This window comes from Chlorocebus sabaeus, chromosome 20 (genome assembly GCF_047675955.1).
Source record: "Chlorocebus sabaeus isolate Y175 chromosome 20, mChlSab1.0.hap1, whole genome shotgun sequence".
Classification (NCBI taxonomy): Eukaryota; Metazoa; Chordata; class Mammalia; order Primates; family Cercopithecidae; genus Chlorocebus; species Chlorocebus sabaeus.
Genome location: NC_132923.1, coordinates 93,246,984 through 93,260,499, shown reverse-complemented (window position 1 = coordinate 93,260,499; position 13,516 = coordinate 93,246,984). Strand labels below are relative to the sequence as shown.

Below are 13,516 nucleotides of genomic sequence, written 5' to 3'. Positions count from 1 at the left end.
ACATACTGTATTTGGAAGTTATGTTTCTTTAGTGTTGTATGCCCCTCCCCCTACTTTAAAAAAATTTCAATTCAAGCATAACATTTCAGTGATATGCACACATTTTAACTGTACAGCTCAATGAAATTTTATGTATGTAAACTGTAATTTTGCTTCCTGCAATTTTCACTTAACGTAGTGAACACTTTCCCTCATCATTCAGTATTCACAAATGGAATGATCTGGGGCCACTTTTGGCTTTGTAAATGGAACAGATGTCAGTGTGTTAATTTTTTAGTTGTGAGTGTGAGCCTGCCTGTCTGTTCCTGTTTCTTCCATTCTATCTTGGTCACTCGTTTGGCCAGGATAACGAAAAAAATCTGTGCTTGGGTTCTGGGCACCACGGCTCCTGATTGCAACTGAACGATGGGGCATATAGGGGTTGATTTTCATTGTCTGCGTTGGTGTCCTTAGGGTACACTGAGGTGGCGCACAATGGCAGCTGCCAGATGCCTTCAGATTAAACATGACTGTGAGGGCAGTGTAGAAAACTATCTGCACTGAGCTGCAGTTGCCAGAAATGAAGAAACAGGCACCTAATGGAAGTACAGACCAGAGCTCTCCTTGGCTGCTTTGAACAGATTTCAGGGGCCTTTGAGAAAGCACTTCTGTTTGGGAAGAAGGAGGGTCATAGCTGAGGACTGATGATGCCACTCACAGCGAGATGCAGGGATCCCCTAGGATGCTCCATGTCATGGGGCTGGCACAGAGCCAGTCTCCATTTAGGGGCCGCATACTTGGGCCTTGCTTGGTCACACTTGCCAAAGAAGGGCATAGCAACTGTAGCTTCTCATACCTCCCTCGCATAGAGCATCTGGAGAAACATTTTGGACATCTACCAAAGACTGCCCTCATTTACTCATAACCTTTAGAATTTTGGCGTTCCCTTTACTTCCCTGTTTCTGTTTCCTTGTTTCTGCTGGGAGCTCGTGGACTATGCCTGTGTTTTACTGATTTAGGAAGAACTGGGAAATGTGCACCTTCATCACTTATATGAGTTTTGTGAGCAAACTTTTTTTGATTTCCACTCAGCAGTATGTCCCTTTCTTGTAGGAAGATGCACCCAAAGGGGATTTTTCCTTCCCAGGCCTTGGTGAAGTCTGATGAGTTGTATGTTCTGCTGTCTAGCGTACCTAGGAGACACCATCTGTCATGACCAGGGATATATAAAGGGCCAGGAAGTCAGTATTTTAGGCTTTACAGCCCTCATTAGTCTCTGTGGTTGTCACTGTCTTTTTTTTTTTTTTTTTAAGCCCCAATGCTGAAAATGTAAAAACAAAGCTGGGTGCAGTGGCATGTGCCTGTAATCCAAGCTACTTGGGCGGCTGCGATGGGAGGATCACTTGAGTCCAGGAGTTTGAGGCTGTGGTGGGCTATGATCGCACATGTAAATAGCCACTGTACTCCAGCCTGGGCAGCATAGCGAGACCCCATCACAAAGATGTAAAAACAGTTCTTAACTTCCCGAGTGGGCTGGATTCAGCCTGCAGGATATTGTTTGCCAGCGTCAGGACATCACATGTTGTGGCTGGGAAGAGGAATCATCTTGGACATGTAGCTCTGCTTTCTTCTGAGGCAGAGCTAGGAGGGGTTGGGGAGCCTTGTCCAGAATAGGTACATACCCCTGACCTTTCCAGAGGAAGCTGGAAAGTGCTGGCCAAGGACCATGATATTACAACTTTTAAGCTTTGCCAATTCCCTGTTATTTTCCTTCCTTGTTTAGCTGCACTAAAGGGAAAACTCTAAAAGGTAAAGGACTTAACAGGCTGACATTTTGGAGGCAGCAAATAAGATGGTTTCTGGCAAGATGGTGCTTCATTCTGCTGTCCTTGGGCAGAGGGGCTGAATGTGGCAGCTGTTAAGGGAGAGCAGAGTAAGCTGAGCTCATGGGACAGGAGGAAGACTGGAGGTCATGAGTCAGTTTGGCCAGGGAATGGGGTACTGGCAGGACTCCCTACACATCATCAAGATACTGAAGGAGTCTACTGACAGTTCTTCCATCCTTTGCCTTTATCATCCTTAGGAATCCAAGAGTCACCCTTGGTCCAAACCTAGGACCAGGAGTCCTAGTTGAACTCATCTGCTCTCCAGGCAGAGCCACACATGTGCATGGTTGGTGCTGACTCACATTTCTGTTTCTTCCGCTAGAGACATCTGAACAGCTGACCCCTGAGGAAGAGGCTGAGGAGACAGAGGCCTGGGCCAAGCCTCTGAGCCAACTGTGGCAGAACCGACCTCCAAACTTTGAGGCTGAGAAGGAATTCAATGAGACCATGGCCCAGCAGGCCCCTCACTGCGCTGTCTGTATGATCTTCCAGACTTACCATCAGGTAAGCCAGCTTCATGCACTCTGTTTACCCAGGACCAGCAATCAGAGGGAAGCTAGATTTAATTGTGAGTATATAGCTTGTCACTGGTTGTCTTGGGAAAGGCCACCTCCATCTCTGGCATTCTCTGCCCCATCCGTGTATTGGTCAGTCTTCTCCAGGCAGATAACCCAGCAACGTAGGTTTCAATTGAGAATGCTTTGGAGATGAGCTGAGGGTGGGCTTAGGCTCCCCTTTGCACATGCATTCACCACAGACATCATTGTTTGCAGAGCAATCTGCATTTTTCTTATTCTGGTCCGTGGTTATTCCTGCCAAGTGGTTTGTAGTCCTGGCCAGTGTGGAGAACTAATTTCTTTACCACAGTCTGAACTTCAGCTAAAAAACCAGATCCTCTAATGTTGTTTTTCTTTTCCCATTGCCACAATGGGTGTTGCCAGTAGCAGAAGGAACTTGGGAGGGGTAGAAGCAAGGGCCCGATATGTGAGGAGGGACTGGGAAGCAAGACTGCTGAGCTCAGCTGTGTGCTTCATACTCTGGGGCATCTATGGATTCACTGATAGATCTCTTTGGGTCCAGCTCTAGGATGCCAGGAAGGCATTCACAGCAGCAGGTGCCAGGGGACCAGCTCAGTCTCAGCTGGGACCTGCACAGCGTGGCAGGTAGATAAGTGGTCCTTAACTTGATCTCGTGGTTAAAGTAGCATGGCTACTGCTGAGGCTGGCAGGGCCCTCGATTCATGCTTGCTGAAAATAGAACCTCAGACCAACACACTTTGGATTAGGAACTCGCTAAATCTTTCCATTGACAAAAAGCAAAACCAAAGCCTTTGCCTATGAGGGGAGTGAATGGCTGGGTTCTTACTATAAGCAGATCTACTAAGTAGGAGCTTCACAAATGGCATAGGCTCTGGGGTTGACATCTTTTTGGGCCTCATCCTTGGAATGGGGATGCAGGTGCCATCCAGCAGATATTTGCAATCAGTATAGTTTGCCAAGGGAAGTATGTGGATATAAGTTCTTCCTGGTGGGACCCTGAGCCAGGAATCACACAGGTGGGGCTCCAGCCATGTAACAGTGCTGCAGCTCAGGTGACCTGCTAACAGGCACCACAAGAGGCAATTAGTGCTGGCCTATTAGGAGCATCTGCTCTGGGTACACTCCCCGGGTGGGGTCACTGCACGGCGTAGCACATAAGGGAGCCCACAGTAGCAGCCTAGCTGCTAACATTTCAGTGCTTTTTTTTTTTTTTTTTTTTTTAAAGATGGAGTCTCAGTCTGGAGTGCAGTGATGTGATCTCAGCTCACCGCAACCTCTGCCTCCCCAGTTCAAGCAATTCTCCTGCCTCAGCCTCCCAAATAGCTGGGACTACAGGCATGTGCCACCACGCCCAGCTAATTTTTGTATTTTTAGTAGAGATGGGGTTTCACAGTGTTGGCCAGGCTGGTCTCAAACTCCTGACCTCTGGTGATCCACCTGCCTTGGCCTCCCGAAGTGCTGGGATTACAGGCGTGAGCCACCTCGCCTGGCCTCTCTGCATTTTATTACCACTTGCTTTGGGAAGACTGAAATCCCAGTTGCCTCTTACCTTGATCCCTTTTCTCAGCTGTCCCCTAGGGGTCTTTGTATGATGCTGCTGTGAGAAATTGAATTTGAGTCATTAGAGGTAACTTCAATTAGCAGCTCCGGGATAATGGCTGTGCACCCGGGAGCTGTAGCCATAGTCAGATCGGTAAGAGAGCCAGCTTTCTGCTGACAGAGCAGGTGGAAGGCTAAGAGCATAGGCATGTGCTCACTGAGGTGTACACTTGTTCTTTCCCCTTAGGTTGAGTTTGGAGGCTTTACTCAGAACTGCGGAAATGCTTCAGATTTAGCCCCCCAGAAGCAGAGGACCAAGCCATTGATTCCGGAAATGTGCTTCACTTCGACTGGCTGCAGCACGGACATCAACCTTTCTACTCCTTACCTTGAGGAAGATGGCACCAGCATACTGGTTTCCTGCAAGAAGTGCAGCGTCCGGGTCCATGCCAGTGAGTGCTGCTCACCTTTCTGTGTGTCCTGTCCCAAGAGTATGGGCCTGCCCGCTGGAAGTTCTTGCTACCTCCTGGCCTCCTAGCCCCTAAAAGATTGTTGATGTTTTATTGGGAGAGTCTGTTGCTAGCTGATTTTTTCTGTGTCTCCAGGGGTCCATACTGGCACTAGGCATCTCTGTGCCATCCTCTTGTTTGCAGATAGCAGAAAGGGATTAGTCCCTGCCACTTACTAGGTGTTTGTACCAGTGAATCTACAGTTTCTGACGTTTTGAGACTTTGAGCCATACTATATGCCTGAGCCCTGGGGACTCAGACTAAAGAAAACTAAGGGGTTTCTGTGAGATTTGGTTGTAGCTTTGGGAGGTGGTATATGGAAAGGAATTGCAAATCTCCCTTTTGACTCTGACCATTGGGTTTAATATGCTCATCTTGGTGTCCCTGTTAGGTTGCTATGGGGTCCCCCCTGCAAAGGCTTCTGAAGACTGGATGTGTTCTCGCTGTTCAGCCAATGCCCTAGAGGAGGTGAGTGATCCCACATGGTTACTGTCTTCACCGTAAGTCTTGGTGCATATTCAGGGCTGGACGATTTCATGTCGGACTCAGTATTCCCAGCAGTCTGCATAGGGTCTGGTATGCGGTGATGTCAGAGAGCAAGTATCGTGAGAGTAAATCCTATGACAGTGAGAGTGGTTGCTGCCCACTTAACGGAGTCTGGACGCTGTGTTAGCTCCATTATGTGACGACCAACTAGTGCTCTTCCTGTGGGAAGAACAGTAACTCCCTTAAAAGAATTTAGCCATTTTGAGGTGGAGCCTCAGAAAGGGGCTCAGATGATTCATTGTGCAGTTTTCTCTTCACTGTACCCCTGGAACCTGGCTGTACCTAGCCCACAAAAGAAGCAGTCAGATCCCTGTCGTGCCTCTAGTTTGAGCAAAGTATCTTTCATGACTTTGCTAAGAGTTGTTATTAGCAGTAACAGTGAAGAGGATTATACGAAGTCATGCGAATACTTGGCACACTTTAGCCCTGAGTGGCCTCTCCTTCCGACAGGGCGTCTTGGTGCAGGGGCTGCCTGGGTGAAGCCCCACATGCTATTATGCTGCTTTCTTATGTGGAGGAGTTGCCTAAAGCAGGTCCAGGGGAGAGCAGATTGAATGTTAATGACTTGGTGTTAACCACTTTTTCCTCCCTCTCCTTTCTTGGCAGGACTGCTGTTTATGCTCATTACGAGGAGGGGCCCTGCAGAGAGCAAATGATGACAGGTAAGTTTCCTGAGCAGTGCCTTGGAATGCACAGGCTCAGTTCTGAAGCACACAGTGTCTTTGTGAGGGCACTAGCTGTTCTTCTGAATGACTGATGAGGATTTGGGAAGCACATTGTGTGGAGCTGGAATAGCATCTCCAAGACTCATTTTAAAAATGGAATGCTAAGGGAGCCAAGCAGTCCCAGACTTTCCAACTCCAGCTGCTCCTCTGCAGCAGAGATGTCAGTGACATCCTCCTTTGGAGGCTCTAAGAATGGACTCATGAGCATATGAAGGCTGTGAAGGTGATGTGCAGGGACTGTGTAGGCTGGAGTGAGGACATTCACCTTGTCACAGCTGGCGCTGGTGCGCAGAGGCGGCCACGGGCTAGCAAGCACTTCTCCACATGGCAAACTCCCTGGCTCAGACCTGCTGTTTGGAATGAGGCGAGTGTGCTCAAGGAGGACACTGAGGAGAGCTCAGACAGGCCCACCCACTATGGAACCAAATCTACTGAAGTTTCTGGGCTTCTCAGCTGTTGGGCAGCTCATTTTTATGGAGTGAATCTTTGTGCTTAGACATGTGCTTGGTTGTTCTGAGGTGGAAACGTAAGATGAATGAGGTTTCTGATCTGGAAGAGCTGGCTGTTTAGGGCGTGGAGCATGCAGGTCAGTGCTGAGTATCCTGCTTCCAAGTAGAATCCCGTGGCAACTTGCAGCACATGTTCAGTCCAGCTGCTTGCCCTCAAGAGTCCCTGTCATGCTGTCCCTGAGAGATGGCTACTCTGCTTGCTGCTTCTGCTCCTTCAAAGGCACTTGCTGCCATTATTTGAGGTCACTGTGTTCCTCACAATCACAGGATAGTGCTGGGAACATTCTTACTTGGAGTGGAAATGGCTCTGCTTGAACCTCTCACCTTTACCTCTGAATGCCTGTTCTTCCCCTCCAGGGCCACCCAGAACAAATCCGTTCCTAAAAAGACAGCTCCACTAGTACTGCAGACAGCTTCATGGAGCCCCCGTGTTGTCTGCTGTAGGTTTTCATGTAGCATGGTTTTAAGAGTTGTCACCATTTTATTCTTTTCCTCTTGGTGCATGCTAGTTTCTCAACATGTCCAAAACTTACTTTAGTTCTTAAGGATGTCCGTTGAATAGACCTCTCAGAGTAAGTGGGGCTTGGGTAAAACCTTAAGGATTAAAGAGTGAGTCAGCTATGGAAAAAGGGAGCAGAAGGGAGAGGTCATTTCAGCCTGGGGGAGAGGTTTGGGCAGAGGCCAAGAGAGAGAGCTGTGATTACTGGCAGATTGGGGCACAGCCGGGGATGTTTTCAGGAAGCACTTGGGTCCTGTGGTAAAGAGGTCTGCATAGAGCTCTCCAATTTATTCTCACTCCCTGAAACCTGCTATATACCATTAGCCTGCGGCTCTGCTCATTTTTCAACAGACAGTGAGTGAGTGGCATAAGAAGCATGATCCTGTGCTAACCTAGGGCAGTGGGCAGTGACAGCAGTGGGGGTGACACTGCTTCCACATACTCAGAGGAGAGACGGTTCTGGTTCTCACTGTCCTGGGTCCCAGGCACGTGCTGGTGGGAGTCAGTGGTCACCCAGGTGAGGGAGGAAGCACTGTCAGCAGGCCCACATGAGAAGAGAAGGCCACAGAGCTTTGGGCCCAGAGGTGACTGAGGTAGCCTTTGCCTTTTGGCAGGTGGGTCCACGTTTCATGTGCTGTGGCAATTCTGGAAGCAAGGTTTGTCAACATTGCAGAAAGAAGTCCGGTGGATGTGAGCAAAATCCCCCTGCCCCGCTTCAAACTGGTAAGTGTTTGTAGACTACAGGATTTCCCGACTTACAAGTACCTGGGTAGAAGAGAACAGGGACCCCCTCTGTCCCTTGGTTTTGGTTAGAGTTTGTGATTCTCACTCTGTGGTTAGATTCCTTAGTGGAGGCCAGGTGTGGTGGCTCATGCCTGTAATCCCAGCCCTTTGTGGGGCCGAGGCAAGTGGATTACTTGAGGTCAGGAGTTCAAGATCAGCCTGGGCAACATGGTGAAACCCCAACTCTACTAAAAATATAAAATTAGCCGAGTGGTGGTGTGCACCTATAATCCCAGCTCCTCGGGAATCTGAGGCAGGAAAATCGCTTGAACCCGGGAGGCAGAGGTTGCAGTGAGCCGAGATTGTGCCACTGCACTCCAGCCTGGGCAACACAGCAAGACTCTGTCTCAAAAAAAAAAAAAAAAAAAATTTCTTGGTGGATAAAGTTGTAACCAGACCTGGATTAGAGCAGGCTGGTGTGTCCTTGTATTTTGGGAAGGACTCTTGCTTGCTTGACCTTGCATTTGGGAGGGACAGAGGAAGCTGTAGTGTCAGTTCCTGCAATCACTGGTTTTCTTCCCCTGTGCTATAGAAATGTATCTTCTGTAAGAAGCGGAGGAAAAGAACTGCTGGCTGCTGTGTGCAGTGTTCTCACGGCCGCTGCCCAACTGCCTTCCACGTGAGCTGCGCCCAGGCTGCCGGTGTGATGATGCAGCCTGACGACTGGCCTTTTGTGGTCTTCATTACCTGCTTTCGGCACAAGATTCCTAATTTGGAGGTGAGAGAGGGTGCCATTCTAGAATCCTTTTGACATTTTTCATGATCATTTTCTCTGCATGTTTTCCATTTATTGTGTCAGGAACAATTTCCTCAAGCATTCTGCATTATGAAGAGTGCTAATGAGTTAAGAGATTGAGAGATGGCCCCTGTCCATCTCCACTCCCTGCCTTGTACTCCATAATCCAGTGACACCAAACTGCTTGTAGTTGATTCCTTTTGATTATCTCTTTACTTGTCTGCCTCACCATCAGGATAAACTCCTTGAGGGTCCATATCTTATTACTTTGGGCATCCTTATTACTTAACCTAGTGTCTGGGACATGCAGAACCTCTGAAAATGTTGAGAACAAATGGGGAGAGCTCCCAAGAGTTAACCATGACCTGCCAGACAGTAGAGATTTCTGCAGTTCTCTGAATGGTAAAGATTAGAGAAAAAGTGACATGTAATGGTAGCTAGAGGAGCTACGAAGAGGATTGGGTAGAACGTGGCATTTGAAGTGGGTCTTAAACAATAAGAAGGAATTGTGTGCAGAGACTGTTGTGTGCAGAGCTTCAGAAACAGAACGAGCAGGTCGTGGAAGAAGGACCATGGAAGACTGGTTATGGGAGTGTGATGGCGTGTGGGAGTGTGATGCCTGAGAGGCGGACAACGGCAGAGGATGAAAGCCCTGCACTGCCACTCTCAGGACTCTGACCTCTCTTCACTAATGAGGAGAACTTGCTGAATATTTTGATTCTGAACTATAGTTTTTGATAATTACTTAGGTGTGTGTTTGAAGAGAGGATTCAGAGTAAGAATTTGAGGCCAGAAAACCAGTTAGCCTAGGAGAGAGTGAGGTCTTAAATGGGAACACATAGGCAGGGCTTTGGGGTACATTTAACTTTGAGATCCCCCAACAGGTAGAATTGATAGGATTTGATGACCCTCGTGGGTTGAGAAGTGGAGAGGAGGAGGAAAGGGGGAGTGAATACTGAAGATGACTCAGGTTAATCCCTTGAGAGATGGGAAGGATGCTAATATGATGTTAGTAACTGCAATCAGGAACTGAGTTGAAGCAGTGTTGCTCTGCAAGGGAGAGAGGGAGGGATGAGAAAGAGGAAAGTAAATGCTAAGGTCGCTGGAGCATTCTGGAGAGTAACTGTGAGGGTAAAGATTTGGCTATTAGCATTTAACAGCATAGTTAAATCTAGTTCCCATTAGAAACTGGGCTCCAGAGATTCCCAGTGGGAGGAGCAGGTAGCAGAGCATGAACCAGTGAAAGCAGCTGAGAAAGTGAAGCAAGCCAGTGGGAGGAAGGAGGGTCACATTCGACAGAGAAGGCAGGGCTGGTGTGGTGGTCACTAAGTACCACAAACTGGAGTGTCCCTGTAGGGTAGTCAGGTCAGATGCCAGACCGTAGTCGGGGAAGGCTCTGCCATGAGTGAGTTACAATCTAATAGAAGAGACGATCATACAGGTTTGACAACAATGTGGTAAATACATAATCAAAGGAAGAATGTGATAGACGGCCAGCCCAGAAGGCTGAACTTTTCACTCTGCCATTTGGGATTGCAGAAAAGTCCTGGTTGGCTGACTGCATTCTTTTTCATAAAGATGTTGAACATGACAGGTGGTCAGGGGTATGGTTAGGACCTTAGGAAAATGGGAACATATTCTAGTGAGAATGAGACTCCGGAGTGTCTCAAGGGCCCTGCCATAGCCATCCCTGGTGCCCTCACCATGCCCTTCTCATTGTGAACTTGCCCTTGACGCAGGTAAAAACTTGAGGTAGTACGAGTCACAGATATGATAGGGATATAGGAGTTTTTTCATACATAGAATAGTTATTTTGTGATAATCATTAGTACTCCACATGCTTAAGCTGGCAGCTGTAGACTGCTGGTGCTATGAGGAAATTGGGGGGACTGATGAGTTAGTATTTCTTTCACTGATTTATTCTTCAAATAGTTATTGAGCACTTACTATATGCCAGGCACAGTTTTAGGTGCCAGGACTATACCACTGAACAAGACAAAAAAGTCCTTGCCCTTCTGGTGCATACAGTATAGTTGAAGGATACATAGAAGCAAGTAAATACACAGTATAGCAGATGGTGAGAAGTGCAGGGATAAAAATTAAGTCAGATAAGGGGAATGGAAGATTAAGTAGTAAGGAATGGCATCAATAAGTTGACACTGGGATGGGAGTCAGTGTGCAAGTAACTGGGGAATGGCATCTCAGGTAGAAGAACCAGCAGTGCCAAAGCCCTGAGTGGCAGTACATGTGGCATACTCATTCAGGGAACAGCAAGGGGGGCCAGCATGGCTGGGGCAGAGTGCCTGGACAGGCTAGCAGGCGTGCTTGGAAATGAGGCTGTCACATGCTTTGTGATCTTGTTTGCATCAAGGGCAAGTTCAGGATGAGAAGGGCATGGTGAGGGCACCAGAGATGGGCAATGGCAGGGCCCTTGGAATGGGGGGCAGTTCGTCATGTGTAACTGGAGACATCTGGGAAACCTAAGTCTTTGTGCCCTAGCCCTGAGGGTAATGCCGATGCTAAGATGTGGTGCAGCTTTGCCCCTCAGGGCACCTATTGAGTCTTTCCTTCCATACTTTGATATCAGTTCTTGGCAAGATCAGAGAAGTCCTTGTTGTTCAGAGGGTTCTGGGTAAGACAATGTGGTATAAGGGCCAGTTGTGGACTAGCTAAATTTATGGGAGGAGCTAAATTTATGGAGGAAAATGTGGTACTGGTCTCTTCCAGTGTCCTGGCTAGGATGGTGGGTATCTGGAAAGGCTTGTTTTAGCTCCCATGTCTTCTCTCCTTTTTACTTGTCCTTTCCCATGTTTCTCTTTCCCTGATAAGGAGGAACTAATTGATCTTGGTCTCCATATGCCAGGCCTACCAATTCCACGTGTGAGTAACCGAAGCCTGTTTTTTTCCAGCGTGCCAAGGGGGCCTTGCAAAGCATCACTGCAGGCCAGAAAGTCATTAGCAAGCATAAGAACGGGCGCTTCTACCAGTGTGAAGTGGTCAGGCTCACCACCGAGACCTTCTATGAAGTCAACTTTGATGATGGCTCCTTCAGCGACAATCTTTATCCCGAGGACATAGTGGTAATAACTGCACGGAGCTTCTCAGGCAGTTTGGAATGGGGGATGTTTCTAAGGTCTGGCTGGCAGACTGTGTGTGTGTGCCTGCTGCTTCTAGCCAGGTCCCTGGTCCCATCACCTGGTCCTCAAACAGAAAGAAGCACCTGTACCAGTCTTTCCTTGCAAAGAAAACTGCATGCTGCTAGGGTACCCTATATTCCCTAGAAGTACCTGGGAATCAGTATTTTCTGCAATTCCTTGAAACCTGCAACTGTTGCTGTCTAAATTATCCTTGAGGGCATTCTAGTGCAATAGGAGAGCCAAGGCTTTGGAATCAAATGTGCCAATACCAGCTTCATTGCCTAGTAGCTGTGTAATTTTAGGAGAATTATCCAACTCTTTTCTACCAGGCCCTCTTAGTAGAGGTATAGAATCTGCTTTTGTTTCTTCACAGTGGGCTTTAGGGCTGAGTAGAAACTGCCTGGAGACACCGCTGGCCTGCTTATGTTATTAACACCTGAGACACAGTGGCCCCCCACGGACCCAGTTCTAGGTCTGGCTTGGTATTGAGGATTTAGTTCAGGTTTCCCCTACCCCCACCTTGCCTTTTCAGTTGGTAGACTAACCACCAAAGTAGAGAGGAATGAAACAATTTTTTCCTTTAATAAATCAGGTATTGTCCCATGTTTATACCGCATTAGTCACTCAGTTGCTAAAAGCACATTCATGGTTATAAGGTAGACTTATAGAAAAGGCGACATTAGTAGTACTCATAGCAGTAGTATAGCTGTCATTTATTTACATTTTGTTTATTTTTATTTTTTTATTTTTTTTTGAGACGGAGTCTCGCTCTGTCGCCCAGGCTGGAGTGCAGTGGTGCAATCTTAGCTCACTGCAAGCTCTGCCTCCCGGGTTTGTGCCATTCTCCTGCCTCAGCCTCCCGAGTAGCTGGGACTACAGGCGCCTGCCACCGCGCCCAGCTAATTTTTTTGTATTTTTAGTAGAGACGGGGTTTCACTGTGTTAGCCAGGATGGTCTCGATCTCCTGACCTCGTGATCTGCCCGTCTCGGCCTCCCAAAGTGCTGGGATTATAGGTGTGAGCCACCGCGCCCGGCCTATTTACATTTTATTTTTGAGACAGGGTTTCACTCTGACGCCCAGGCTGGAGTGCAGTAGCACAATATCAGCTCACTGCAGCCTCAACTTGCTGGATTCAGGTGATCCTCCCACCTCAGCCTCCCTGGTAGATGGGACTATAGGCATGCACCACCACAGCCTGCTAATTTTTTAATTTTTTGTAGAGATGGGCTTTTGCTGTGTTCCCCAGGCTGGTCTCGAACTCCTGGGCTCAAGTGATCTGCCCACCTTGGCCTCTCAAAGTGTTGGGATTACAGGCATGAGCCTCTGTGCCTGGCCTTATTTTTTTTTGAGAGACCAGGTCTCACTCTGTCACTTAGGCTGGAATGCAGTGGCTATATCATAGCTCACTGCAATCTCAAACTCCTGAACTCAAGTGATACTCCTGCTTCAGCTTCCCAGGTAGCTGGGACTACAGGCACATCCAACCATGCCTGGCTAATTTTTAAATGTTTTGTAGTGACAAGGGTCTTGCTTTGTTGCTCAGGCTGGTCTCGAACTCCCAGCTTGAAGCAATCCTCACATCTTGGGCCCCCAAACCACTGGGATTACAAGAGTTTGAGCCACCATACCTAGCCCTTGCTGTAATTTATTAAGCTGGTACAGCATGCCAGGGGCTATGCTAAGTGGTTATTTCAAGTATCTCTTTATTTTCTCATACCCACTCTGAGAAGTATGTGGTATTATCTCTAACTTACAGTGGTTTCAGGACTCCATTTTCTACAAGTTAGAGACCCCAAAGAGCCTGTGTTTCTCTGGGTTACATCTAAAAGTATTTATTCTTATTAGAAGTTAAAGCAGATTGATTTAAAACAATCAATTTTTTTAGATTAAAAATAACTTTTCTAAAACAAAAACAAAAGATTGCCATTTTCCTGCAATTTTGCAAATCTCTTTAATGTCACTTTTTTTTTTTTTTTGAGACGGAGTCTCACTCTGTCACCTAGGCTGAAGTACAGTGGCGCGATCTTGGCTCACTGCAAGCTCTACCTCCTGGGTTCACGCCATTCTCCTGCCTCAGCCTCCTGGGTAGCTGGGACTACAGGCACTCGCCACCGTGCCCAGCTAATTT

At 47.7% G+C, this 13,516-nt stretch overlaps 1 protein-coding gene across 4 annotated transcripts in view; it reads left to right on the top strand.

Moving 5' to 3' along the window:
• Window positions 1-13,516, top strand: part of KDM4A (lysine demethylase 4A) — a 56,841-nt gene that overhangs the window by 37,693 nt on the left and 5,632 nt on the right. For all 4 annotated transcript variants that reach the window (XM_007979045.3, XM_073007382.1, XM_007979047.3 and 1 more), the window contains 7 exons: window positions 2,188-2,369; window positions 4,191-4,395; window positions 4,844-4,920; window positions 5,605-5,660; window positions 7,346-7,454; window positions 8,047-8,232; window positions 11,160-11,330. In XM_007979045.3, coding sequence (XP_007977236.1) covers window positions 2,188-2,369; window positions 4,191-4,395; window positions 4,844-4,920; window positions 5,605-5,660; window positions 7,346-7,454; window positions 8,047-8,232; window positions 11,160-11,330 — 986 coding nt within the window. The remainder of the gene's footprint in view (window positions 1-2,187; window positions 2,370-4,190; window positions 4,396-4,843; window positions 4,921-5,604; window positions 5,661-7,345; window positions 7,455-8,046; window positions 8,233-11,159; window positions 11,331-13,516) is intronic.